Here is a 26,841-nt window from a genome sequence, read left to right as displayed (position 1 = left end):
ATGCCTGCCCCAGAGCCTTCGGCGACTCCGGACGGTGATGGGAACTGCCCACCGCTCTCCAGTTCTGTGCCCTGGGGCTCCCGCGAGCCTGCAGACCCCTCACAAGGCCTGTCTGGCTCCTCCCATGCCATGCACCCCAGGTCCAGGCTGGGTGACCTGGTCCCTGTTCCATTGGCTGCCTTGAGACCTGAGGTGCCAACAGCATGATCCGGAACGTTCCATCTCTGAGCTGTTTAATACTGGAACCACTGGCCTCATGTGGCTTTTGAGAACTTGAACATGTTGGCTAGTGCGACAGAGGAACTGAATTTAAAAATTTGTATGCAATCCTAATTAGCTGACATGTCAATAGCCACACGTGGCTAGTGGCTCCTGTCTCCTGGACAGGCCCCTCTAGGTAGGAGCCAATAAATCTTTTCTGTAAAAGGCCAGACGACAAAGATCTTAGGCTTTGCTATCTCTTTGTAACTAGTCACCTCAGCATCTGGAGCACCAAAGCAGGCCCAGGCAGCGTGTGTGTGAGCAAGCCTGCTGCACCCCAGCCAAGCTTCACACACGCAACTGGCGGCCAAAGGATGTGGCCCCGAGTCCACAGTCTGCCAACCTGGAGGCCATTGCTCAGCCCTGCTCGCAGGCCCACAACCACGTTCTTCACTTCCCTGCCTCTTCCCTCTCACTGCCCACCTCCAGCCAGAGCCCTTCTTTCGGGGACCATGGCCCTGGCTCTCAGGCTCCCCTCCTTCCTGAGCTAGGCCACCCGGAGTCATGCCAGTGTCCACAGGGCTGGCTATGCTGCATCCCCAAGCCCTCAGGGCCGGCAGTCCCCTCCTGACCCTCCCCTCCGCCAGTGTTCTGCGGTCTCACCTCCAACCGCTGTTTCTGCCACCACCCACTCACCCAGAGTGGATGGCACCATCCACCAGTTCAACACCACCTGCCCCGAGCCCTCAGCTTCCTCGCCTCACATCCTGTCTGCCTGCCCCGGAGATTTAGCAAAACTCTACCCAGGCTTCCTCTGGCTGGAAAAAGTCCCCAGCAAGCCAAAGTGGTTCCATTACAAATTCATGGCCCTGGATGCCCTCAGAACTCCTTGGCAAACCTAACGGGCTCCTCTGGGAAGCGCTCCCTCCCCCTCTGTGCACGGCTATTTCATACCTTTCTCCATCCTCTTGCACTTCCCGCTGCCCCTCCTGTGTGTCCTGGACAGAGCATCACCTCTGCTCCCAGACACACCCGCGTCCTGTGCGGTGGGCGTCTGACCAGCCCTCCTTCTGCCTTCCTGTGCAGCAGTGGGGTCCCCACCTGGGGCCTGAGGATCACCTGCGACCCCATCCCTCCCCTCCAGGACCCTTCCTCTCCCCCACCTCCAGCCCACGGAGCTGGTTTGTTCGAGTGAAAGCATAACGTACGGGTTTCCTGCAGGCACCCCAGATACATATCTTCTCCTGAGGTTTCAAGAGAAGGAACATTTCAGAGAGTAAGTGTAGAAACCTGCCCCGAATCCAGTGTCGGCCTGGGGTCGCGTCAGTGAAGCTGCACCTTCGTTCTCGGGTGACGACCTGCTCAGTGGGGTCCCCACTGAGCTCACAGACCCCTCAGCGTGGTCTCCCCACCACATCCGTCTCCGTGGGAAGGTTCTTCACAAGCAGCTGACCTGGCTGGATCTGGAGGAGGTCAAAGTGCTCCGCAGCCTTGGGGGGAGTGGGCTTTGGGCTCCAGGGGGGGAGGGGGAGGGGTGGGGAGTGTGGAGAGAGGGGCTGGAGGGCCTGGTGGGGACCTAGCTCCTGGCAGGTTTATAATCTCACCCTTTCAGTGTTTAAAAAGGCAACCCAAGGGGCTTCCCTGGTGGCGCAGTGGTTGAGAATCTGCCTGCCAATGCAGGGGACACGGGTTCGAGCCCTGGTCTGGGAAGAAGATCCCACATGCCGCGGAGCAACTGGGCCCGTGAGCCACAATTACTGAGCCTGCGGAGCAACTGGGCCCGTGAGCCACAATTACTGAGCCTGCGCGTCTGGAGCCTGTGCTCCGCAACAAGAGAGGCCGCGATAGTGAGAGGCCCGCGCACCGCGATGAAGAGTGGCTCCCGCTTGCCACAACTAGAGAAAGCCCTCGCACAGAAACGAAGACCCAACACAGCCATAAATAAATAAATAAATAAATCATTTAAAGAAAAAAGAATACTATTAGTTGTAACATTGCCATCACTGTCACACCTAGGTGTAACAGCTTTAAAAAAAAAAAAGTTAAAAAAAAAAAAAAAAAAAAAAAGGCAACCCAGGAAAGTCACAATGTCCCCCGATGAATGTTCAAATTGATGGTTTCCCATCCTATTTTTCTGTAGCTGGGATCGCAGATCCAACATGCCCTTTCTGGGGCAGGGCAGGAAGAAATGATTTCTGTGGGGCAGGTACTTCAAATTATCAAGGTCACAAAGCACCATCATCACCACAAGCCCAACCCGCACTGGAGAGAGTCAGGCTTCAAGGCAGCATTGAGACCAAGAGGGCGTGATCCTGGCTGCGGGCAGCTGCAAGGCAGCCCTGCTCTGTGCCCGCTTCTAGACCCCCTGTTGGGGGAGCAACAGGGGAGCCTGCGGCTGTGCTCAGCCTCTCAGACAACCCAAGACAGGAAGAGCCACCCGGGACAGGGCGCCGATACAGAGCCAGTGACTCCCTAGGCCTCTGGCCTGGGCACCAGCTCACCCCAGGGCCCAGGGCGCAGGGAGGCAGGGCCAGGGCTTAGCAGTGGGCCGGGCACAGAGAAGGGCTCCCCAAGTACTTTAATAATGAAAGCAGCACGGGGACTGTGACAGGGGGGTGGGGCACGGGACTCGCCCCCCCCCCCCCAACTCTGCAGCACAGGGAAGGCACCCCCGCCCCCTGCCGCCCATCCGCGTTGAGGGCCAGGCCATGTCCTGGGTGCTGGGACAGCAAGGGGGCCAGGCAGGGAGGTGCCCTGTCTCTGGACACCTAGAGTCGCGTGAACAAAGCAAACTCAGAAGCAAGGTCTTTTCAGAGGCTGAGAACCAGTGTGCAGGAAGCCAAACCCAGGCTGAAGGGACACTGACACTGTCTAGATCTGATGATGGAAAAGGCTCATCTTAGGAGCAACAGGTAAGCGAGACCCAAATGATGGGATGGGGGACAGTGACAAGGGATGTGTTTTCTGGGTGTTAGGATCAAGTGACATCCTCGCAGGTCCCAGATGTCTGCAGGGAAGCAGGGTCAGCTCTAAGGGGACACAGGGAGCCGGCTGAGTCTGAGCTCTTCCGCTAGCCCTGCTGGACCAGGCTTTGTGCCCTGGGGACAGCCATCTAATTTTTTTTCTCTCAATTTCCTCGCCAGCAAAATGGGTGGAGGGAGAGGATTCCTGATTTCTATCTTGACAGGGTTTTTGCAAAGATAAGATTAAAAGTCTGAGTTTCCTAAATGCTAAAAGCATATAAAATGCAAAGCCTTAATTGATGAATTCTAGTTTTCATTTGCATCCAGCTCAAAAGACAAGTCATCGTGAGTGGATAAGGCAGAGCCTCAGGGGCCAGACGAGGGGGGCAGTGGCCTGACAGCAGGCTGTGCCTGAGGGCAGGTCACGCGCTCACGTGGCCTTGTGGGCCTGGAGGCTCCGTGGGCAAAGGGATGCCACGGGGGAGGGTCATGCAGATGTAAGCGACAGAGCCGGGACCAGACCAAAGCAGCCACATACTGGGTGACAGCCTCCACCATCACCCAACACCCAGAACCTCCTGGCTGCAAGTGATACGACCCTCTTTTAAACTCCGTACCTGATGGGGTGGTGGGAGGTGGCAGGTCATTTAAAAACAGCTGGAGCTGAAGTCATTTGAGGAGGGAAGGAGGGAGAGGGGAAGACCCCAGGAAGCCCCCGCTGAGCCCAGAATCACCTGCAGAGCCCCAGGAACCTGCAGAGTCCCTCCCCTGCCTCGGAGATGCCCCTTCAAGGAAGCCGGAGGTGGGGGCCTGGAATCTGAACTTGATGCCCGCATACTGGGTCCCACTCTGGGCAACCTGTTTGGAACCACCTGACCTCCAGCAGACAAGAGCTCCCCTCCCACGTTCATCTTAGGAGCAACCCCTCTGCCAGGCACAGGCCAGCACCCGCTTCGCACTCAGGGCCTGGCAGGCGGCTGTCCAGGGACTCTGCTTCCGACAAGGGAGAGAAAGCTGGCTGACCCTCGAGGGGCTCCACGGCCAGGGTCAAATCAGGCTGTCCCTTCCATCTCAGGCACCTTGGTCGTTGCTCTGCAGATGAGCAACCTTCTCCCAGGTGGGCAGGGCTAGGGGTGCCAGAGGAGGGGAGGGGATGATGGGAGAGGGGAGGCACTGGGAGGGGACCCCTCCCTGTCAGTCCATCAGCAGCTGTGGTCCACACGTGGACACATCGGGGACTGTCACCAGCCAGGCAGAGGCAGAAGCCACGCCCAACAGAGGGAACAGGGCGTCTAGCACAAGGCAGCAGCCTCCACCCTGCCCCTCAGGGCTCCTGACCAGGGAACTTGCGTTTCTACCATCTCATGCCATCTGCTCCCCTGGTGAATATGGTCCCAGGGTCCATCTCTTGCAGAGGGTCACCTGCCCGACCCTCCCAAGTCACCCGCCCTCCCTGCAGTGACCATTAGTGACCAGTAGATGGCGTCACTCTGTTCTGGGGGAAAGTGCAAGTGGTCCCAGGAGCCCTGGGGTCACCGCCCGCCCCACACCCCTAGCCAGCACCCAGGGCCTGGTCCTCAGCAAGTGTCCCCATGCCCTGTCTGTGGGGTGGGGGTGGGGTCACATGACACTCCGTGCCCCCCCATCCCTGGGGGTGAGGGTAGACCTTCTGAGGCCTCTGTCTTCTAATGCTCCCCTTGCCAGTTCCCCAGAGGGGCCTTGGTCAGCTCCCTGGACCATTCTGTCTCACTCCACGCCCCAGAGTAGCCTTACTAAAGGCTGGCCCCATGTCCCCACCAGATCTGGGGCCCACCTGGGGGCACAGACTCCTGTTGTGAAGGGTGCCCCATCCCAGGCAGTGGGGTCCACCACTCGCACCCATGGACACCTGCTCCCTGGGAAGAGGCCAGGGAGGGATTGGGGCCTTTGTTACAACTCCCGCAGAGGCCGCCCTCCATGGGGCAGGGGGGTCTTCTCACTCCTGCTTTGATCTTTCTTCAAAGAGGAAACAGTACACATGACAGTGTCTCCAGCACCTTCCTGCCACTCAGACCCCCACCCAGCCCCACTCGTGTTAGGATGCAGAGAGGAGTGGCCAGCGTGGGGGATGGGGGTGGGTACTTCAGCTTCACAGACACAGCTCTCAACTCCAATCACCAAATGCAGAACCAAGGATCAAACGGCTTCATTCTAAGACTAAAGCAGCTGGCCCTGCACGTTTGGGTATAAACTGTCCTTATTTTGCTCAACTCTTGAATGAACCCGAAGCTGAGACAGAACAACAAAAGAACAGAGAGAGAGCTTTGCAGGAGATTCGGTCTCCCCAGAGGGTGATTTCTCCATTAACTATCTTTGCATGACAATACATGTACATGCACGTATCAGAATGTCTCTGCACAGCCTGGATAAGAAGTAAGGCGCTCAGTGTGTTCCCCGCTGGAGGAAGCCTTCGTCTGAAACACCCGTTGGAGAACCAGAAGCCCCACTGGCTTCTCTGAACAGGGAAGGGGTGGGAGGTCCCCAGGGCCATGCCTTGGAGCCCCCGGCCCTGCCACATTTGGAGGATTATCCTGATGGTGGGGGGTGGACAAGGCTTCCAGCCAGTGGCCTGGCCCCAGGAGCTCTCATTCAGCTGTGCCTGCTGCTCCCTGGGGTCTTGCAGGGGGTGGCCGGGTGGAGCCAGGGCACAGCCTTGGATGGGACTGCGGGTGTGAGTCCAGAAAGCCTCCGAGTGCAGCCCCACCCCAACACACCAGACTCCTGGGCAACTTCCATCCCATCCGGCCTGCAACAAGCTCATGAAGCAGACCTCAGTGTCCTAATTTTACAAAGAAGCACGGTCTATGTGGAGTCAAATAATTTTGCCCAAGATCAGTCACTGACTCAGGCACAAAGCATTTCTAAGTTCTTGTCCACGAGGCCCTGTGTGCCCAAAGACACGGAGCCCACAGTCACAAAGTAGATGCATCAGGATGGCCCACGGTGAGTGGCACAAAGACAGGACACAGTGGCCAGGGAGGAGCAGGAGGGAAGCCCGCCCTTGGGAGGGATCTTGGGCGGCTGCCCTCTGAGCTGAGCTCTGGAGGGTGAAAGGGAATCAACAAGCCACAGAGGGAGAGGAGGAGAGAGCTTCTCAGACTGAGGCAAGAACAGGTGCAAAGGCCCTGGGGTGGCAGGGAGATGTGCAAACTGCTGGATGCAGGGGGTGGGCCAGCAGTTAGGATAAACTGAGGTTGTAGAGCAAGTGCCAGCCAGATGTGAGGATCCTGGGGCCACACCCGGGACTGTCACTCCAGGGTATCAGTCAGGGAAGGAGCCCAAGCTCTCTGCCTTTAGAAAGTAACTCAGGCTGCAGACAGGCAAACAGCATAGGGGAGGGAGGGAAAAAAGCTGGGAGGCTACTGAAGGAGTCCTAGCAAGCAAGTGATGATGAGGATGATGATGGTGATGGTGATGATGATGATGATGATGATGATGGTGGTGATGATGATGGTGATGATGGTGATGATGGTGATGACAGTGATGATGGTGATGATGCTGATGGTGATAATGGTGATGATGATGGTGCTGGTGATGATGATGGTGATGACGGTGATGATGATGATGATGGTGGTGATAATGATGGTGATGATCATGGTGATGATGGTGATGGTGATGATGGTGGTGGTGATGGTGATGATGATAGTGATGATGGTGATGGTGATGATGATGGTGATGATGATGATGATGATGATGATGTGGAACAGGGTGATGAACAGACAGCGACAGACTGATTCACCCTGGAGGTTCAATCAGTAGGACCTGGAGGGGGCTTGGAGGAGGAAGGATGGAGAGCTAGAGAGCTCACTGCAGGGCTGGATGGATACAGCTGCTACTCACTGAGAAGAGGACCCTGGGAGAGTTCTGAGCTTAGGGGGCGGGGAGGATTCTGAGCAAGTTTAGTGGCAGGAGACTGGAGTCTGCCAAAAGAAGCTCAGGGGGCAGCTGGACTCAGGAGTCCCAGGGAACTGCATGTCGGTGCCAAGTAAAGCTGCAGGCATGGGAGAATCACCAAGGGGAGGAGGGCGCCGGGTGGTGGCAGGGCTCTGCTGAGCTCCGACGCTCTCTGTCCAGGTGGTGGAAGGTGACCGGCAAAACAGACAAAGAAGGGCAAACAGACAGAGAAGGTGGAGGGAGGCCAGGAAAAGAAGGACCTTAGATAGGGAGGCATGCCCAGCTGTGCGGCGCTGGTGGGAGGAGAAAGGCGCCCCAGTGCTTATGGGGCAGTGACCTTGCATATGGGTTGAGGGGTGTGAGGGAGGAACAGGGAAGGAGGCAGCCAGTCCCAAGTCCCAGTTAAGAAGCAGAGGAAGTGAGCATGGGGGTGTGGACGGACACAGGGCAGGACACTGTGTTCAGAAGCCAGTGGCCAGGAGCGTGGAAGATACAGGGGAGGAAAGATGTCAGATGGGCTGGGGATCCAAAAGGCAGAGGGGGACCTGACTCCACCGGGAGGAGGGGCATAGCCCTGACTGGACAGGGCGGGAAGGATAGACAGGGAGCAGGCGGGGCACGGAGGCCACGTCCAGGAAGCACCCAGATCATGGAAGAGCTGGCCTGGGAAGGGCCTGGAACAGGGAGAGGAGGCAAGAGGGAGGAACATGAGACTGGGCAGACGCGGGGGTGGTGTCTGGCCCCGGGTGGGCTCTGCCTGCCCCCAATACCTTGCCCACTGCATCGGCCTGTCCCAGAGCCAGACGCCCCAACACAGCCAGGGCGGTGCCTCTGAGAAGCCGTGAGAGGGTAAAGGTGATCCTGTAAGGCTGATGTAAAAGAGAAGACGCTGTCTGAAAGCCAGACCATGGGACACTCCCGGGGAGAGGCCACGCCTGGGTCTGCAGGCAGGTGGCAGCATCACTGAGGAAAGGGCTGAGGGATCCACAGGGCCGAGCATTAGACACTGGCTGGAGATAAAGTCACTGACCACTGGGAGGAAGCGACTCAAAAACAGGGAGTCAAGGAAAAAAAGGTCAAAGCCAAGCTCGATACAGTGCATAAATCTGCCCACGACAGGTCGTGGGCAGAAGCTTCTTGTACTTGGGAGAATTCCTTCCCAGAAGAAGCAGAATGAATACAAAAACTGGCAAAAATAGGAAAAGGCGTATGCATGAGGTTGTTTCCTGCAGCCCTACTTGTAACAGCAAAAAAAACTGGAAACCACCCAAAGGCTCCTGCAGAGGGAACATCCAACTGCACGGGGGTCGGGCGGGTCTCCGGAGCAGCAGAGTCCTCCACACACTGCCCTGCCCTGCCCAGTGTGGAACTCGTCATTTCCAGGATTCAGGATTAAGTGAAAAAAGCAGGAGGGAGAGAAGGGGATTACCCAACTCATTACCCAAGAAAGGGGAAGATATGCTTATAAGATAAGTATGTGAAATGTCAAAAATGCTTATCTGCAGTGGGAGGAAAGGACTGAGGGGAGAGGGGTAATAGGGAAAGGAACTGAATATCTGTGCATATACGCTGTTATGTATGTTTGATTTTTGAACCATGTAAGTACTTTATATAATTATAAAATGAGATTAAATTTTAAAAAGTAAATTCCTAAGATTTAAAAGAAAAATGAATCTAAATGTGTATCCAGTTATGACCTAATCACAAAGAGAAGAACCATTCCGAATGATTGTCAAATGCAGTGATTTGCTGGTACATCCCTTGTGAGCTATACCCTAAAGACAGAAGTCAATGCAAACAAATCTTTACTGTATCTACACTGTAATCCAGTGTCCTCGGTGACATTGGTATTGCTATTCTGTGACTGCTGTATGATTAGTGGAATAAAACAAATGCAGAATTATGTTGGTGACCTTGAGACTGGGGATTTGGGACATAGGAAAAGGAAGATACAAATGTAAAAAACCCTATAGTGCTAGCAAAGCATCAGTATGAATCATGATGTATTTTATCTTAAAAATATACAGAATATTAGTTACTTATATATACATATATACATATGGGTAATTAATTATCCCCAAAGTTAGCAGCTAAAATCATACACATTTATTATCTCAGTTTCTGTGGGTGGGGAATCTGGGTGTGGCTTAACTGGGTGCCTCTGGTCAGGGTCTCTCTCAAGGCTGGAATCACCATGACAATCAGGGCTGTAGCCATCTTAACAGGAGAGGATCCACTTCCAAGTTCACTTATAGGGCTGCTGGCCAGAGACCCCACGTGGGCATCTATCTGACAGAGCCACTCAAAACGTGGCAGAGTAGGCAAGCAAGAGAGAGCAGGAAAGAAGTCACAGGCTTTCTGTAACCTAATCTTGGGAAGGACATCCCTTCTGTCATATTCTGTCCACTAGAAGCGAGTCAATAAGTCCAACCTACTCTCAAGGGGAGAGGTTACCCAAGGCCACGTACACCAGCAGGTGGGGCTCACTGGGAGCCATCCCACCACAGATACATTTCTTACCCTTCTGACCAAATCAGTAGCAATGAGCACCCACAGTGAGCAGATTATAGTCTCTAAGTACGATTTCCCAGGACTCCTGTTAGAAACAACTTGTCCTAGTCCTGAAGCGAGAGGTGTTTAAGATGAGCCTGGAATATCTAGTCATACCAGAAAGCAAGGAAGCTACCAGAGACGACAGGGGTCATGTTGACAGGACTCGGGAACCAACCTCGGGAGGCTCCCACTGACCAAAGACAGGACAACCTCAGCCCCAATAAGGGTAACATCCAAGACGCAGTGTGACATGCCCACCGTGCTTCAACCCTAGAGTCCCTGATTGTGCTGATCTTTAGAGGTTGTTAGGGAAACTTATTAATTTAAAATTTTTTAAATAAAGAGAAGGAATCAAGTAGTTAACGAGCTTTTCCTATATGAACTGTACTCTGGGTAACTGAATATTTGATGAGGGCAAGCTTCTCTGCAGAGGAAAACTCCAGATAATCAAGAAGAAATGAGAAATGATGGAAGTAGAACACCATCATTTTGCAACCTCTAATCAATTAATGGGTCTAGACAATGATCATTAATGGCTGCTAATATTACAAAGAGAGAAACAAAGAGCCAGCATGTGCCTCCTGATGGAAAAACACAATAACTATGAAGGTTGGGGTTTTTTGCCCCAAACAACCAGACTAAATCTGATCAAGCCTCTTTATCTAAACACCCAACATTTTATAGCAATAACCCCAGGAGGATGCAATCAGCAAAATCCAGGCTGCAGGGCACTCCATGAAACAAATGATACAGATTCTTCCACAAGAGCAGCAACAAAAATACTGTAAATGCGAAAAAAGAGAGATGGATAGAGAACCTATAAAATAAGACACATAAGAGAATGGGACACGTAGCTGATCTCAATGCATGGCCCTCGTCCGGACCCTCATACAGATAAGCACACTGTAATCTGGGGAAAGGCAAACACTGCCTGGGGATTTACTGATACAAAGAAATGATTATTTTATTTTAGTTGTGGTAATAGTATTACAATATCTTTAAACACAAACTTCCTATCTTTTAGAGATACATATTCAAAACATTTAAAGAGGATAGTGAGATCTGAGGCTTGCTTTAGAATAATCTAGGAGAGGGTGGGGATGTAGATGAAGCAAGACTGGCCTTGAGCAGGTCGAGACTGAAGCTGAGGGCACAGGAAGTTCATCATAGTATTCTCTCTTCTTTTGTATACGTTTGAAATTTTTTATGATAAAAAATTAAAGGGATGCATCTCCCCAAAAGGCATCATTTTAAAAGAAATCACTATTCTATAGCATTGTTCCTTGTATTCTACCCAATCAATTAGACAAGAGGAAAAAGGAACAGAAAACAAGAGTGGAAGCAGCAAAAATCATTCTTATTTGCAGACGGCATGACTGTTTACCAAGAAAAACCCAAGAAAACAACTAAAAATCTACTCAAAAAAGAAAAGAATTCATTAAGGCAGTTGCTCCAAATTTAATATATTAAAAAATCAATAGCTTTCTTTGTAGCTACAAACAGTAATATGTTAGAAAAAATAACGAAACGAGATAAGATTTGCAAAAGCAATAAAAGGGATAGAGCACCAAGGAATAAACTAACAACATGTGTGTTGGATTTTTACGAGAAAAATTTTATTGATGAAGATAAACAAGCTTGAATAAATGGAAAGATAAGTCCTTTTCTGGCTAAGATTCTATATTGTAAAGCTGACACTTCCCCTATATAGATAAATTTAATGCATGGCATGCCAAATTAAAAAACCAACAGGAATTTTTATTGCATAACTAGATAAACTGATTCTAAAGTTTCTATGGAAAAATAAATATGAAGAGGATCCAGGGAATTTGTGATCAGGAATGATGGTGGCAAGGGGAAGAACTAGCTGTACCAGGGAATAAAATGCAGCATAAATCAAGGAAAGCAAGCAGCCTGGTTCGGGAACCTGAGTGGGCAAATCAGTGTAACAGATCCAGAAATAGCCCTACATGTACATGGCAAATTTCATGTATGATGAAGGCTGCATTTCAAACCAGTGGAAAAAAAGATTCATTGAATAGCTTTGGCACAACTGGTTAGCTGTCTCATTTGAAATGTAAATTTTCCTGGATCCATATACCAAAACAAATTCCAAATCAATCAAATATTAAATTAATTCAAAATAAAATCATAAAAGCTCTACAAGAAAACTTTATCTTAAAAATATCTTAGGACTCTGAAGGTCATACTAATCTCAAAAACTCAGTAACCTCAAAGGAAAAAGATGAATACACTTGACTACATAAAATGTTCAGCAAATTTTAAAATGTACAAAAAAAAAAAAAAAAAAAGAAATTCAAAAGACAACTGTAACCTGGGGGAAACTTTTGCAATATAAATCAAAGGGCTTATTTCCTTTATATGTGAAGAACAGCACAAATAAATAAGAAACACCAAAAATCTGATAGAGGGATGGGCAAAGGAAATAAACATGCAATGCACAGGGAAAGAAACAAACAGCTTATACGCATAGGAAAATGGTATCTGTGATTCACTTCTGATGAAAAATATGCACGTGAAACTACCAAGATACCACTTTCCACCCATCAGCCTGGGGCTAAGCGCAAACAGGGGGATGGCACACAGTACAGATGACCCACATGCTCACAAATGATGGAGAGCCATGTGACCTCTCTACCTCTTGGGAAAGCTGTCTGGTCATCTTTATCCAAGCAGGCGTGATGCTAACCTGTAACCCCGCTCTATCCAGGAAGTGCTTTTCTAAAACAACTCACACCATGGGACTTCCCTGGTGGCGCAGTGGTTAAGAATCTGCCTGCCAATGCAGGGTACACGGGTTCGAGCCCTGGTCCGGGAAGATCCCACATGCCGTGGAGCAACTATGCCCGTGCGCCACAACTACTGAGCCTGCGCTCTAGAGCCCGTGAGCCACAACTACTGAGGCCTGCGCCCCTAGAGCCCATGCTCCACAATGAAGACTAGTCTGACACAACTAGAGAAAGTCTGCGTACAGCAACGAAGACCCAATGCAACCAAAAAAAAAAAAGAAAAGAAAAGAACTCAACTCACACCTGATCACAAGCACTCACCCACGAGGCTGCTCAGTGCTGCACGGAGCGGAAACCATGTAACCATCAGTCCAGAGGGGGCTGATTTTAATACCCCATCGTACGGCATCGTACGGCCACATCACTGACTCCTGTGTTACCACTTGAATAATTAGGTGAATTTATAGTTGTTGTCTCTACCAAGAAATCTATCAAGAAGTGAAATCTACCAAGAAGTGAGAGAGCTAAGTGCAGACCCATGTGGCTCATATCTATTTTAAGAAAAAGGTCTAAAATCAACTATACTTCAACAAAATATTAAAAAATAAATAAAAAGCTCTATGTATAGTCTTATATATGTCCAGGAAATTTCTGGCAGGATTCACAGGAAATTTGACAATGGCTTCTACTGCAGAGAGGGATTAGGGGTCTGGGATGTGCAGATAGAAAAGGAGAAGGTACCACAGGGATTTCCAGGGTAGAAATCATTTTTCAATCTTATGGCTCTTGGCTTGATCCAAGCACTATTCAGAGAAAGCTTAACAAACCTCTATTGGTGAATAAATGTTCCCATTTAAAAACAGGTCCAAGCCCTATTCATGCTGACCAAATGCAATACTGGAGACAAGATCTCACATGGTTTTGTTTGTTTCTAACAAGGAGAAGTCTTTTTGGTTTTCCTAAGCCCTCTTTGGAACGCTCCGCTCCCTTCTGACTCCCACCCTCCGGCCAATAGCACCCCGGACCCAGGGGGCCCACGTGTCCACCCAGGCCTGCTCTGGGCTCGGGAGCCCTGCCCCTGTCACAGGCTGACAAGGAGGAGGTGAGAGCTGCCTTCAACTTAGGAGTCTTATCTGGACAGGTTCACCCCAACTGCTTACTTTAAGAGCAAACCAAGGCTCAGATCTGAAGTGCCCAGTGTATGAATATAGCCAAGTGGCTTCATCACCACTGTGAGGACCCCTCAGAGAGGGAAGGTGTGAGGTGAGCTCAGCCCGAGGCCTGGAAGTCGGGGGATGAGGCCCCCGTGATCTCCCAGCACCCAGGGTGGGACATTGACAGGTTCAGACAACAGGGTGTAAGGACCCCTTTAAGGGGCCCTGGATTGGAGGACCAGCGGCATCTGAGCACGAGCCCGGGGTCTTGGCGGGGTGTGGGTGGTCCAGGACACCTCACGGGAGCCTTGGCTGCTGGACCGGGGGAGAGCAGTGTGAGGAACAGAACACCATCGATCAGCCTTTGTTTGGCGCTGAAGCTGCTGCTGTGGGGCTCCATCGCCCGAGACCAGCACCAGCCTTTGGGTTTTAATAAGCACATGTCTGGTTTGATAGAAAAGCTAGACTTTCACATATACTCGTTCAGAAGCAGGTGACCCTCTGGCCCACGTGGACGCATGCTGCCACCTCCACGGCCCGCGGGAGGGAACACCCTGGCCTTCCTGCTGCTCCTTGCCGCCTGGGATGCCTCCCCACGGGACGGTGGGAGAGCTCTGTGCAGGGGTCCACCCTCCACAGGTACCCTGCAGTGTCAACCTTCCAAACCAAGAGGGTCCGAGAGGGCCAGCGTCTTCCCACAGACGGTGGTCACCGGGTGAGGGGCTCTTCCCTCAATGACTCGGTGACTCTGAGCCTGAGTGGGGCCAGCAGCTCTGATATCCAGAAGGTTATCCTCAGTGGACTCCCCAGAACTGGAGCCGTGCATCTTCACCAGGTGAAGGCACCCGCACTCCTGCTGCACGCGGCAGGCTGCTCGGATAGTACAGCAGGGCGCGGCGAGCTCAGACCCCAGCCCGGTTCCCAGCCCAGGTTCCCACCCCGGCTGTGCAGGGACCACCTGACCATGTGTCCTCTCTGAGCCTCGGTTTACTCATCTGTGGCAGCACCGTCCCTGGGGGTTGCTACGAGGTCACCGAGTCAGCGTGGTTAAGGCATCAGCGCCGTGCCGGGCCCGAGTAGCGCTGACAAGGACTATCTGGCCCGTTACTGATGGTGTTGAATGAAGGCGTATTAGGGAGTCAGGAAACCAGCTCGGCGAGGAGGGCGGGCTGTCAAGTACCCAGACGTGCGTCCAAGGCCCGGCTCCGCCCTTTGGCAGCCATGGGGCCTCGGAGGAGCCTCACTGCTTCCTAACCTGTGAGTTAGGCTGACGTGAAGGAGATGCACAGGGCCCAGCACAGGGACTGGCACACACCCAGCGCCCGAGACATGTGAAGACAGCATCGCTGTAACTGTTAACTATCATCTTGCATTATTACTAACAATATAGGATGTGAAGTAAGGCATGAGTTGGGACTGAAGGCTCTCCCTCCTCAAGGCTCCAGGAAGGTTTCCCACAGTGCAGAGCTGGCACAAGGCCCACTCCTCCTCAAGGTCACAGTGGGTCTTCTCAGCCATTGAGACCTTGGGCCGCAGGACTGAACGTGCCCGAAGGCTTCCCCGCGCTTGGAATGCTCGCCTGCCAGACGGGGTGTGGCCGACACCGAGGGCATGTCCCCTCCAGCCCCCTCTCCAGACCTGCTCCCCTCCTTCCTGGAAGCCCAGTGGTCCAGGCAACCCTGAGGTTCAGGGTGCAGTCACTGGCACATCTCTAGTCGATGGGAGACAGAGAGGTCATCAGGTACTTTAAGGTTCAACTAAACACTCAGAGTCACGAGGGCTCCTAAGTTCAGCCAGACGTGGGGCTGCCTCCTCAGAGGGAAAAAGGCAGGACGCACAGTCTGTCGGCTGGATTCTTCCAAGAGTCCACGCAGCGTCCACACAGCCGCCCAGGGGCTCGCCTCGAGCACGAGGGTAAGAAACGCCCATCAGGGAGGGTGTGTGGAGCCGTCCCAGTGTCCCAGGAGACAACATCTCTTACGCTCACTCCATGGGTACGGCTTCCAGGGGCCCCTCGAGGGACACATCCGGTTACAAGGCACCCTCCATGGGAAGTCCAAAGCCTTGTACCCCCCAAGGATGCGTCTTCCTTCGAGACGCAGTCACCATCTTTCCCATCTCTACCACGGCTGGCGTGGACTTTTGCCCTTTTCTCTCTGCTTCCTGCCAGGAACAGGAAGTGGTGTCCGGAAGGATACGGACACTGGCTGGGACTGAGGTGACCCGCCCAAGGAGAAGGCCGATCCCCGTGTCATGAACCCATGGAGCCAGGAGCCACTCGCTTCTGGACCTCTGTACACAACAAGCTTCCCTGTTTGGACAAGCTCCCAGTAGGTACATGGAAACACATTCCTAACTGATCAAGGTGTCTAATTTGGGGGTGGTTTCCCCACATTCATTCCATCCTAGGGTGTTTCATCATTATCTCTTCCTGTTCCTGAGTCAGACTTTTGGTCCTTCAAGTCTTTGTTGAATATGAATCCTCTGCTATGAAGGGGTGTGTGTTTGCTTTAAGATCGCTACGTTTTCGTAACAGTCGAAGGGCTTCTCTTCTATAGGACACTCTAAAGTAAGGTGGTCCACACTGGTATGAGCTGGTCACAAGCAGCCTTAGCCAGTCTGGGTTGGTTGGAGGCAGCTGTTTTGATTTGGTCTAGAACAGTCAGCTGGTACAGAGTGGGGAGTCTTCTGGAAGTCTGACTGCTAGAGGTATGACTCGGGGCACCCAGGCACTGACTCTGCTTCCCGGTCCCTCCCCCTCCCCTCCTTGCAGGTGTGAGGCTGATTCAAGCCAGGGGAGCCTCATGTGCAAATCATCCCCCCAGACAGTTTGAGGGAGTCCTGCCCAAATGGCACCATGAAATATGTTGAAAAGTGAGCTTTGGGACTTCCCTGGAGGTCCAGTGGTTAGGGCTCGGCACTTTCACTGTGGGGGAGGGGCGGGCCCGGGTTCAATCCCTGGCCAGGGAACTAAGATCCCGCAAGCTGCACGGAGTAGGCAAACAAAAAAAAAGAAAAGTGAGCTTCTTGGATCCACAAGAGCCTCCATCACCAGACCAGTGGACTGGCACAGCCCCATCCTGGCATCCTGATCACCAAGGAGACCGGAGCTGGGATGTACCGCATCCTCACCTATGAAGGAGATGCTGGGTCCTGCCAGTCACTGGGTCCTGGAACAACCACACTAGCAGGCTGGATTGGGATCATCATAATCTACTGTGACCTGATGAAAACCAGTGTGATCCAGTCTGAACCAGCTAAAATGTACCCCAAACCACATGTAAACTGCTGAGGAAAATCCATCTGAGCCTACTGGAATTGGTCAAAATGGGGTCAAGGCTATTTGAATTGTGTAATATTGGTTCCGACAGTTCAAAACTGGTTTTTATCCAGCTGGAGCAACACCGAGCCAGTATAACGTGGAACCAGTTGCAACCGGGTTGAGCCAGTGAATTCACTTTTAACCAGTTTGAATTGGGCTAGCCTGATTTAAACCAGGCAGTCCCTTGAAAGGGAATTTGAGGGCTTCAGTTTCCCAGGTTTTTTTAGTTCTTTACTAAAAAAGAAAACCAGGGTAGCAAAAGTCTAAAGTCATTTATTTCTGAAGATTAATTTACCTTGCTCCCATAAATATTCATAAAAATCAATTACCAGCTTATTGAAAGAATTAATAAACTTCACATTGTTTATTGTAACCCACCAGCAAGAGCAGGAATCAGCCTCCTGGCAAAGCAAAGATCCTACTTTTAAGAGGCTGTTTACCGTGTGGTTGGAGGGCGTCCTAAAGGAGTTGCCGGGGGTTCCCTGATGCCCTTCAGACAACAGCCAAGCAGGAGTGCTCCCCACACCAAAAGTGACACAGAACAGATCAGCTGGGTTTTTTTTTTTTTAATTGAATGTTAAAATGCAATATTAACCTCCTCAAAAGAGACAGGAGAGTGGAAGGAAATGAAGAGTCTTAAAAAAAAAAACTAGCAGTCTGAATTTGGATGCAATTATATCCACCCTAATCAACAGTGTTAGATGGTAACTAGCAGCCTATACAGAGACATTTCAATCTATTAATTCAATCATCGTGTCATGTGTGAGGCCATTACTGAAAGTGTAATTAAATGGGATGGTCTCCTGTTCCCTAATCAATTGGATCTTCTCCCCTCCCATTGATGACATGGGGCCGAGCACCTTGCCTTATTGTAGAACTGCCTTCCCCTTGAAGGTGTGTTTTCTACACAAGCTTTGCGGGAGAAAACCAAAAGTCAAAGTCCCCTTTGCTTGGACGTGAAAATATGTCAACTGCCCCCTAAGAGAGAAAATTTAGTCACTTACCAGCCACAAAACTTGGAAATGATGCCACCTTCTTTGTCTGTTAGGAAATATGAAAACACACACACACAATAGGTTTAAGTAGTTGGCCCATTAGATCTAGGCTAAGATGATTAATTACCATAATTAATGGTGGTGATTAATTATGGTAATTAGTTAATTACCATAATTAATTAATTATGACTGATCTTCCCAAGAAGTCAGCTCCTTACAGCAAACCAGTGTCTTTCTGGTGCCATGATGCTTGGGTGGGGTACATGTAACCAATTCTCATGGAAAACCTCGAGTACAAAAGGCCATCAGCTAAAACCAGATTAGCATGTCACTGCTAGAAGGAATACACCCAGTGGTTCCCTAACTGGTGGGCATGAGAATTTCCAGGCACATCTTTAAAAGCAAGGAAGGAGATCAGACGCCACTGCGTGGGTGGCCACAGTTATTTCATCCAAGTTAGAAAATCTCATCCAAACCATGTTATCCAGAAAAGGGAAATAACTCACTTAAGGCCTCATTCTAATAACCTCCCCATCATGGCAGTGAAAGTTTACATGGGATTGTTTATTAAAACCACATTGTTGGTTTAAAACTGTGGTTCTCAACCCAAGTGATATTTGTCCCCAAGGGGACATACGGCAATTTCTGTAGACATTTTTGGTTGTCACAACTTGGGGAGGAGGGCTGCTACTAGCATCTAGTGGGTAGAGGCCAGGGATGTGTCTAAACACCCTGCAGTGCAAAGAACGGCCCTTCACAACAAAGAAGGATCTGGCCCCAAATGTCAATGGTGCCACCCTTGAGTAATCCTGTTTTATAACATGACTGTCAGATAATGGGGTAGAATGAGTTTCTGTCAAATCGGGGAGCACCAATGACCCCCACGCACCAAAGGCAACACATGGGCACACTGTGGTGTGGGTCTGAGTCAACAGGAAAGGGCCTTCCCTTCCTCCTCCTGCAGGGCCACCAGGCTTTGCGTGATGGGACCCCCCTCCCCCAGGCACTGGGTGGGACAAGAACATGGTGGAGAGGGCGAGCCCATGAAGACAGGGTGGGCAGCTCCCACATCAGGGCCTTGGGCCAGAACTCTCTTCCTTGGAAAAATTACCTCTAGAATGTTGTTATTGTCAACAGGGCCATTGAGATCAGAGCGCTGCTGCTTCCTCGGCTGCTCCAAACCATTGCAAACCTGGAAACCAGGAAGTTAAAGACAAAGATGGTGTTTTCACATGTGAGAAAAAATAAAAATACAAAAATAAAAAATAAATAAAAATTTAAATTTAAAAAAAGAAAAATAAACCAAGACACAAAACTGGAGATACAATATGATACAATTTTGTAAAATGCATGTGTATATAGGTATGTGTGTGTGCATACAGATATAATTTAACTTTTCTGCCAATAATATGTATACTTTTATACTTCTAAAAAGTTATTTGAATCATATTTTCTAATTTCTTATTTATTATTATTTTTAATTGTGGTAAAATACATATAACAGAAAGTTTGCCATCTTAACCATTTGTAAGTGTACAGTTCAGTGGCATTAAGTACTTTCACATTATTATGCAACGTTCAGCATCCATCTCCAGAGCTCTTTTCATCTTACAAAACTGAAACTCTGTCCCCATCAAACACTAACTCCCTATTCCCACCCCACCACCAGCCCCCAGCAACCACCAGTTCCCGCTATCAATTTACTCTAAGGAGCACGTACAAGTGGGGTCATACAAGATTTGTCTTTTTGTGACTGGCTTACTTCACTGAGCAAAATGTCCTCAAGGTTCATCCCTGTTGTAGCAAGTGTCAGAATGTCCTTCCATTTTAAGGCTGAATAATATTCCACCGTGTATATAGACCACTTTTTGTTTATCCATTCATCAGTCCACGCACACCTGGGTTGCGTCCACCTTTTGGCTGTTGTGAATAATGCTGCTACAAACACGGGTGTACAAATATCTCTCAGAATTCCTGCTTTCAGTTCTTGGGGTATATATATATATACCCAGAAGTAGGACTGCAGGATCATATGGTAATTTTATTTTTTATCGTTTGAGGAACCACCATACTGTTTTCCACAACAGCTAAGCCATTTTACATTCCCAACAAGAGCGTCCAAGGGTTAAAATTATATTTCTAAAAAACTTAAATTCTTAGTTCAATGCAAATTCAAAAACCTAAATTCCTTAGTTAATGCAAATTAGCCAATCTACTACTAGAGGAAAAAATGCCCCAAGGACATGTCATAAGTCTTCTCTTAAAGAAGACATCAAACCAAAATTCCTCTTACTTCGATGAACAAAATGTAACGTTTAGGTATATTTTCTCTACTTAGTGCCCTGTACTATCCAGAAGATCTCTCCAGATCCAAGCACTGAAATCACTGTCCAAACCCCAAAGGAGGCTCTGGTGAGCCAGCATCTTAAGTCAAGTTCCAGAACTTTCTGGAAATAGATTATCAAGCAGTAACAATATGATGATGCCAATGACATTAATAAGTTTTATTTATAAATAAATTTATATTATGAAAATACATATACATTATACTCATATTTACATTATGTTTATTTATAAATAAGTAACGTTATTGATCACATCCTTTCCCATATGAGATGGATGTGCCCATTCCTGCTTTACAGGTAAGAGGACTGAGCCTCCAGGTGTGGACAGGAATGGTCAGGTACCCACAGCCTCAGGCAGCACAGCCACGTGTCGTGTCTTCCCTGCCCTAGACTGTTACCGTCATGGCCTGTGACTCTTCATTAGATCTCTGTGCGGGGGTTAGAGAAAAATGAAAAGACCCAGGCCCACCGTCCTAGCCCTGAAGGGAACAGGGGGGTTGTGCACCAGGCAGACCAGGGATTCTAGCAGAGCATCCTCTCCGTGACTGCAGGTACCACTGGGCTTCAGAGGCCGCGGGCGTGGAGGGGATGGCTCAGACAGGAGGTGGACAAAGCTGTCTGGGCATTAAGGACTGGGCAGATTTGTGCCACATCCCGAGAGCAATCTGGGCTCGCTCAACCCACAGGAAGAAATGAGGCCTTCCCGGAGCAGAGGGGGTGCAGGGCACAGCTGGGGCCAGGAGGGTCAGATGTCTGCTTGGTCCCCTCTTCCTTGCTGGAAGCCCAAAGGACTGCCCCTACCCCAAAGCCCCGTGAGCCCCCAGACGGCGCCGGTGGGCCCTGACCTGGCCCCGCTGTTCTGGTCTGTCCCGGGGCGGGGCTCTGGGGCCCCCTGCTCCACCCATCACAGCCCTCCTTTCAGGTCTGGCCCCATCCTTCTCCTTTCAGGTCTAATCTACCCACCATGGATCCATGCTGCCCAAGCTGAGCGGACAGCACCCCTTCCTGCAGGGCTGAGCCTGAAGGGGTCACTCCTGCCAGGGTCCCACTGGAGCCAGGCTTCTTCCCGAACTCCTAATCCTGCCACAGCCCTACTGGCTCTGCACCTCCCGCTGTGGACAAGACACACCAGGAAAAACCTGTAATGTCCAAAGGGGTCTCTCACCTCAAAGGGTGTTCCCGTCCGCCTTAAGTAAGGCTCTAATGTGGGAATGCCCCAGACAACCCTCTGCTGTCCTGTACACCTCCCAGTTTCAAGGTCCACTTAGAGCACATCAGTATTTTGCCTTCTTGTTTGCGAAATTTCTAACCTGGTGACCGTCCCTAGGCTGAGTTCACAAACTTCATTTCCTGAAGGCCTGCACTGCCTTACAAGGAGCCGAACAGGCACCAGGAAACTCCAAAAACCCCAAAGAAACCAACCAATCAACTGAAAAATGAAAACGGGGTCAACCACACCTAGTACACACTGAATATTTGTGTCCCCCCCTCCACCGCCGCCAAAATTCATATGTTGAAACCTAACCCCCAGGGCAATGGTATTAGGAGGTGGGCTGTTAGGAGGTCATTAGGATTAGATGAGCTCATGAGGGCGGGGTCCTCATGAATGGGATTAGTGCCCTTATAAAGGGGATCCCAGAGAGCTCCCTCGCCCCTCCTGCCACGTGAGGATGTAAAAGAAGATGGCTGTTTAGGGAAGTGGGTTCTCACCAGACACCAAATCTGCCAGCACCTTGATCCTGGACTTCCAGCCTCCAGAACTAAGAAGTAAATGTCTGTTGTTTCTAAGTCCCCCAGTTTATGGTATTCTGTTTTAACAACCCAAAAGGACTAAGATAACACTCCTTCTACAAATGTTACAGGTTGGGCTAGAACCTAATTTTTCTGGCAGAAAGAGGGCCGTCATATGGGGCAACAGACTGTCATCATGGTGCCGAATACATAGTGGGAAACGGCAACACCAGGACCGCTGCTGGCCTTCTATTGGGTGTCTCTGGCAAATGGAAGAGGTATCCCTTCTGGGGGACGCAGTTTGGGCTTGGCCAGGGGAACCCAGGCTGGAAGTCAGTGCCCTACACCATCCCCCAGACAACTCAGTGTGGGACCACAGCATGTGGTGACCACAGGCAACACAAGGTATCAGGTCCACGTACAAGGGCAGCTTCTCCCCAAAGCTTCTACAGGCTCGACCCCAGGCCAACATTTTCTCTAACTCCCTCCGACCACTCATCACCATGACAACTGCATCTCATAATAAACAGCCAGGGTTGTTTCCAGAGAGGCAGGAGGACGGCTTGTGCTGCTTCTCCTTGGGAGAGCCCATCTGGTGCTCAAATTTTCATCTCAGGGGCCAGGGTGGGGGGCTTGGCAGCAGGGGACACAGGATCTGAAATGAACATGGTTAGAGGCCCATATGGATCTTAGAGGGAGATGCTGTTTAAATCCTTTTGTGCCCTCCCCACGGTACAGCAGCCAGGCACACCTCAAAATAAGATGCCAACAGGGATGGGAGGGCCACATACCTCATCAAGTACCTGTAGTGGGGCGTTCTCAGTGCCACCCATTGGAACCCCCATGAGCCATTGCTGGGGGGGAGGGGTGAGTGAAACATGTGACCTGAAATATGCTAATGCAGTGGGGACCCCCCGAACCCCACTCCATGGAGCCTGGAGACCAGAGCACGATGTGATGGCACAGGCTGGTCACAAGATGCCAGAACCAGGGACAGCTGTTCAGGGCAGAGATGACTTGCTTGTAAGAAAAATACACTAATTTGAATAAATTGTTCAAATAAATATCTTGGCTCTAGTTAGGGAAACTAAAGCTAGGATTTTTTAACATGTCAATTCTGATTGTGTCTGCTGGATTAAACTGAAAATCTGGCAATATACCCCACATGGCTTCAGATGGAATAACAGCAAACAAGCGCACGTCCGCTCACACCATCTGGAACAAAAGCTGCGTGTTTCCGAGCGCTGTCCTGAATGACAAGCACGTGAGTGACATGGAGGGGAGCTCAGTGAGGGACAGACAGCATGAACGCAAAGCCAAGGAAGCCGCTGGACTGTCCTATCTGCCCCCAGACACAACTCCGAGTCAGAGAAACCCCAAGTGCTGCAGGAGTCTTCTCCAGGAGTTGTTTCTTGCTCTGTTTTCAAAGGCATCGGTCAGCCCGACTCATCGGACATTCCAGCTCAGGAGGGGCAGCTGGGGCAGCAACACTGAGGATGCTCCCGTGGGGCCAAGCTGAGAGCATAACCCACGGGGCCACAGACGGTCTCATCAGCGCCCTCCAGGTCTTCTCTCAAAGGCCCTCCAATCCTTCCCCTGACAAATAGATGGCTCCGAAAAATGACAATTTTGTTCTTTTTCTCCCATTCCTCTTACGATTCAGGTCACTCTGTGATATTTATCTGCAGGAGGAGGAGAGCTTGGATAAAGTCTTTATTCTTATCATAGTTATCCCTCTGGGGATGATCGCATCTTTTTGAAGCCCATCTCTGGCTTACGAGAATCATGACAAGATGCACTGGGGAAGCCAGTCGGGGCCTGGCCTTGTTCTCTGAGACTCGTCCACTAAAACTTCCTCTGCCACTGTCCCCGGGGCCCCATCACTTCTCCACTCCATCATTCACTCTTTTTTCACAGGGTCCCAGGAAGGGCAGGTGGTACCCGAGGCACTAGCATTTTTGAGCAGAACCAGATTTTTCACTGGCATCTACGTTTCCATCCTTCGTCAAGCACTGCCCAGAGTCTGCGTCCACATGGCCAGTCCAAGCAGGCATCTGCTCTGTGTCCTGCACCACCCTGGGCACCCGCATTCAGGACGGGAAGATGCACATAACAAAGGTCTAGGCCCAGGACAGCTTCCCGACCAGCACCAAGGCATAACTCAGTGGTCCTGCTGCCTCAGACTCTGTGGGGCCAGCCAGGGTATTAACAAACGCACGGGTCAACTAAAGCCACCCTTGAACAATGGTGTGTCCAGATGCCATGCCATCAAGGCTTTGTTCAGGCTGTTTCTTTTTTTTTAATTTGAGCGTAACTAGAATCCTGATGCGTTTTTGGTGGGAATGTAAAATGTCTAGCTGCTGTGAAAAGCAGTCTGTGATTCCTCACAAAGTTAAACATTAAATGCCCATGTGACCCAGCAATTCCACTCTGAGGTGTAGACCCAAAGGAGCTGAAAGCAGGTGTCTACACAAAAACGTACAGGGATGGTCATGGCAGCGTGATTCACAATAGTCAAAAGGTGGAAACAACCCAAATGTCTGTCAACTGATGAATGGATAAACAAAATGTGGTATATCCATTCAATGGAACATCATTCAGCCATGAAAAGGAATGAGGTTGTGATACACGCTACAACATGGGCGAACCCTGAAAACATCATGTTAAGTGAAAGAAGCCAGACACAAAGGGCCACATATTATATGATTACATTTAGATGAAATGTCTACAAACAGGCAAATCTATACAGAGAGACCTTGTTTTATTGCATTTCACTTTGCTGTGCTTTGCAGATATTGCATTATTTACAAATTGAAGGTTTGTGGCAACCCTGTGTTGAGTTCATCTATTGGTGCCATTTTTCCAACATTTGCTTACTTTGTGTCTCCGTGTCATGTGTTGGTAAGTCACGCAATATTTCAAACTTTTTCATGATTATTATGTTTGTTATGGTGATCAGTGATCTTTGATGTTACTATTGTAATTGCCTGGGGCACCACAGACCACGCTCATATTAGACAATGAACTTAACTGATAAATGTGTGGGTTCTGACTCCTCCACCGTCCTCTCTCTCCCTCTTCTTGGGCCTCTCTATTCCCTGAGACACAACAATACTGAAATTAGGCCAATTAATACCATACAGTGGCCTCCAAGTGTTCAAGTGAAAGGAAGAGTTTCACGTCTCTCACTTTAAGTCAAAAACTAATGATTAGGCTTAGTGAAGGCATATGGAAAGTCAAGACAGGCCGAAAGCTAGACCTCTTGCACTAAAGAGCAGCTTAATTGTGAACGCAAAGGAAAAGTTCTTGAAGGAAATTAAAAGTGCTACTCCAGTGAACACATGAATGATGAGAAAGTGAAGCATCCTTACTGCTGATAATGGGGAAAGTTGTAGTGATCTGGATAGAAGATCAAACCCAGCCACAACATTCCCTGAAACCAAAGCCTAATCCAGAGCAAGACCCTAACTCTCTTCAATTCTATGAAGGCTGAGAGAGGTGAGGAAGCTGCAGAAGAAAAATCTGAAGCTAGCAGGGGTTGGTTCATGAGGTTTAAGGAAAGAAGCCACCTCCGTGACATAAAAGTGCAAGCTGAAGCAGCAAGTGCTGATGTAGAAGCTGCAGCAAGTTATCCAGAAGATCTAGCTAAGATCATTAATGAAGGTGGCTACTCTACACTACAACTTTTCAATGTAGATGAAACAGCCTTCTATTGGAAAAATGCCATCTAGGGCTTTCATAGCTAGAGAGGAAAAGTCAGTGCCTGGCTTCAAAGCTTCAAAGGACAGGCTGACTCTCTTGTTTGGGGCTAACACAGCTGGTGACTTTAAGTTGAAGCCAATGCTCACTGACCATTCCAAAATTCCTAGGGCCCTTAAGAATTATGCTAAATCTACTCTGCCTGTGCTCTCTAACTGGAACAACAAAGCCTGGATGACAGCACATCTATTTACAACATGGTTTTACTGGATATTTTAAGCCTACTGTTGAGACCCTACTGCTCAGAAGAAAAAAGACTTCTTTCAAAATATTACTGCTCGCTGACAATGCACCTGGGTCACCCGAGAGCTCTGATGGAGATATAAGAGATTCATGTTGTTTTCATGCCTGCTAAGACAATATCCATGCTGCGGCCCTTGGATCAAGAAGGAATTTCAATTTTCAAATCTTATTATTTAAGAAATATTTACATTTTGGAAGGCTACAGCTGCCATAGACAGTGATCCCTCTGATGGATCTGGGCAAAGTAAATTGAAACATTTTGGAAAGGATTCACCATTCTAGATGGCACTAAGAACATTTGTGATTCTTGGAAAGAGGTCAGAATATCAACATTAACAGGAATTTAGAAGAAGCTGATTCCAGCTCTCACGGATGACTTTGAGGGATTCAGACTTCAGTGGAGGAAGTAACTGCAGATGTGGTGGAAAGAGTAAGAGAACTAGAATTAGAAGTGGAGCCTGAAGATGGGGCTGAGTTGCTGCACTCTCATAAAACTTGATAAAACTTGAATGGATGAGGAGTTGCTTCTTATGGATGAGCTAAGAAAGTGGTTTCTTGAGAAGGAATCTAATCCTGGTGAAGATGTTGTGAAGACTGTTGAAATGACAACAAAGAATTTAGAATATTACATAAACTTAGTTGATAAAGCAGCAGGAGAATTTCAAAATTGGATGGACTGACTCCAGTTTTGAAAGAAGTTCTACTGTGGGTAAAATGCTATCAGACAGTACTGCATGAGACAGAGAAATCATTTGTGAAAGGAAGAGTCCATCGATGGGGTAAATTTCACTGTCGTCTCATTTTAAGAAATTGCCGCAGCCAGCCAGCCTTCAGGCACCACCAGCCTGATCAGCCAGCAGCCATCAGCATCGAGGCAAGACCCTCCACCAGC

At 49.7% G+C, this 26,841-nt stretch overlaps 1 protein-coding gene across 1 annotated transcript in view; it reads right to left on the bottom strand.

Moving 5' to 3' along the window:
* The window catches only part of APBA2 (amyloid beta precursor protein binding family A member 2), a 126,209-nt gene that overhangs the window by 26,764 nt on the left and 72,604 nt on the right, over positions 1 to 26,841 (bottom strand). Inside the window, exons 4-5 of the mRNA XM_068538127.1 lie at positions 18,983 to 19,063; positions 17,881 to 17,917 (exon numbers count right to left, since the gene is read on the bottom strand). Of these exons, the coding sequence (XP_068394228.1) occupies positions 17,881 to 17,917; positions 18,983 to 19,063 (118 nt within the window). The remainder of the gene's footprint in view (positions 1 to 17,880; positions 17,918 to 18,982; positions 19,064 to 26,841) is intronic.

Source organism: Eschrichtius robustus, chromosome 1, assembly GCF_028021215.1.
Source record: "Eschrichtius robustus isolate mEscRob2 chromosome 1, mEscRob2.pri, whole genome shotgun sequence".
NCBI lineage: Eukaryota > Metazoa > Chordata > Mammalia > Artiodactyla > Eschrichtiidae > Eschrichtius > Eschrichtius robustus.
The sequence above is the reverse complement of the archived record's forward strand: the minus strand, read 5'-3'. Positions and strand labels throughout refer to the sequence as shown.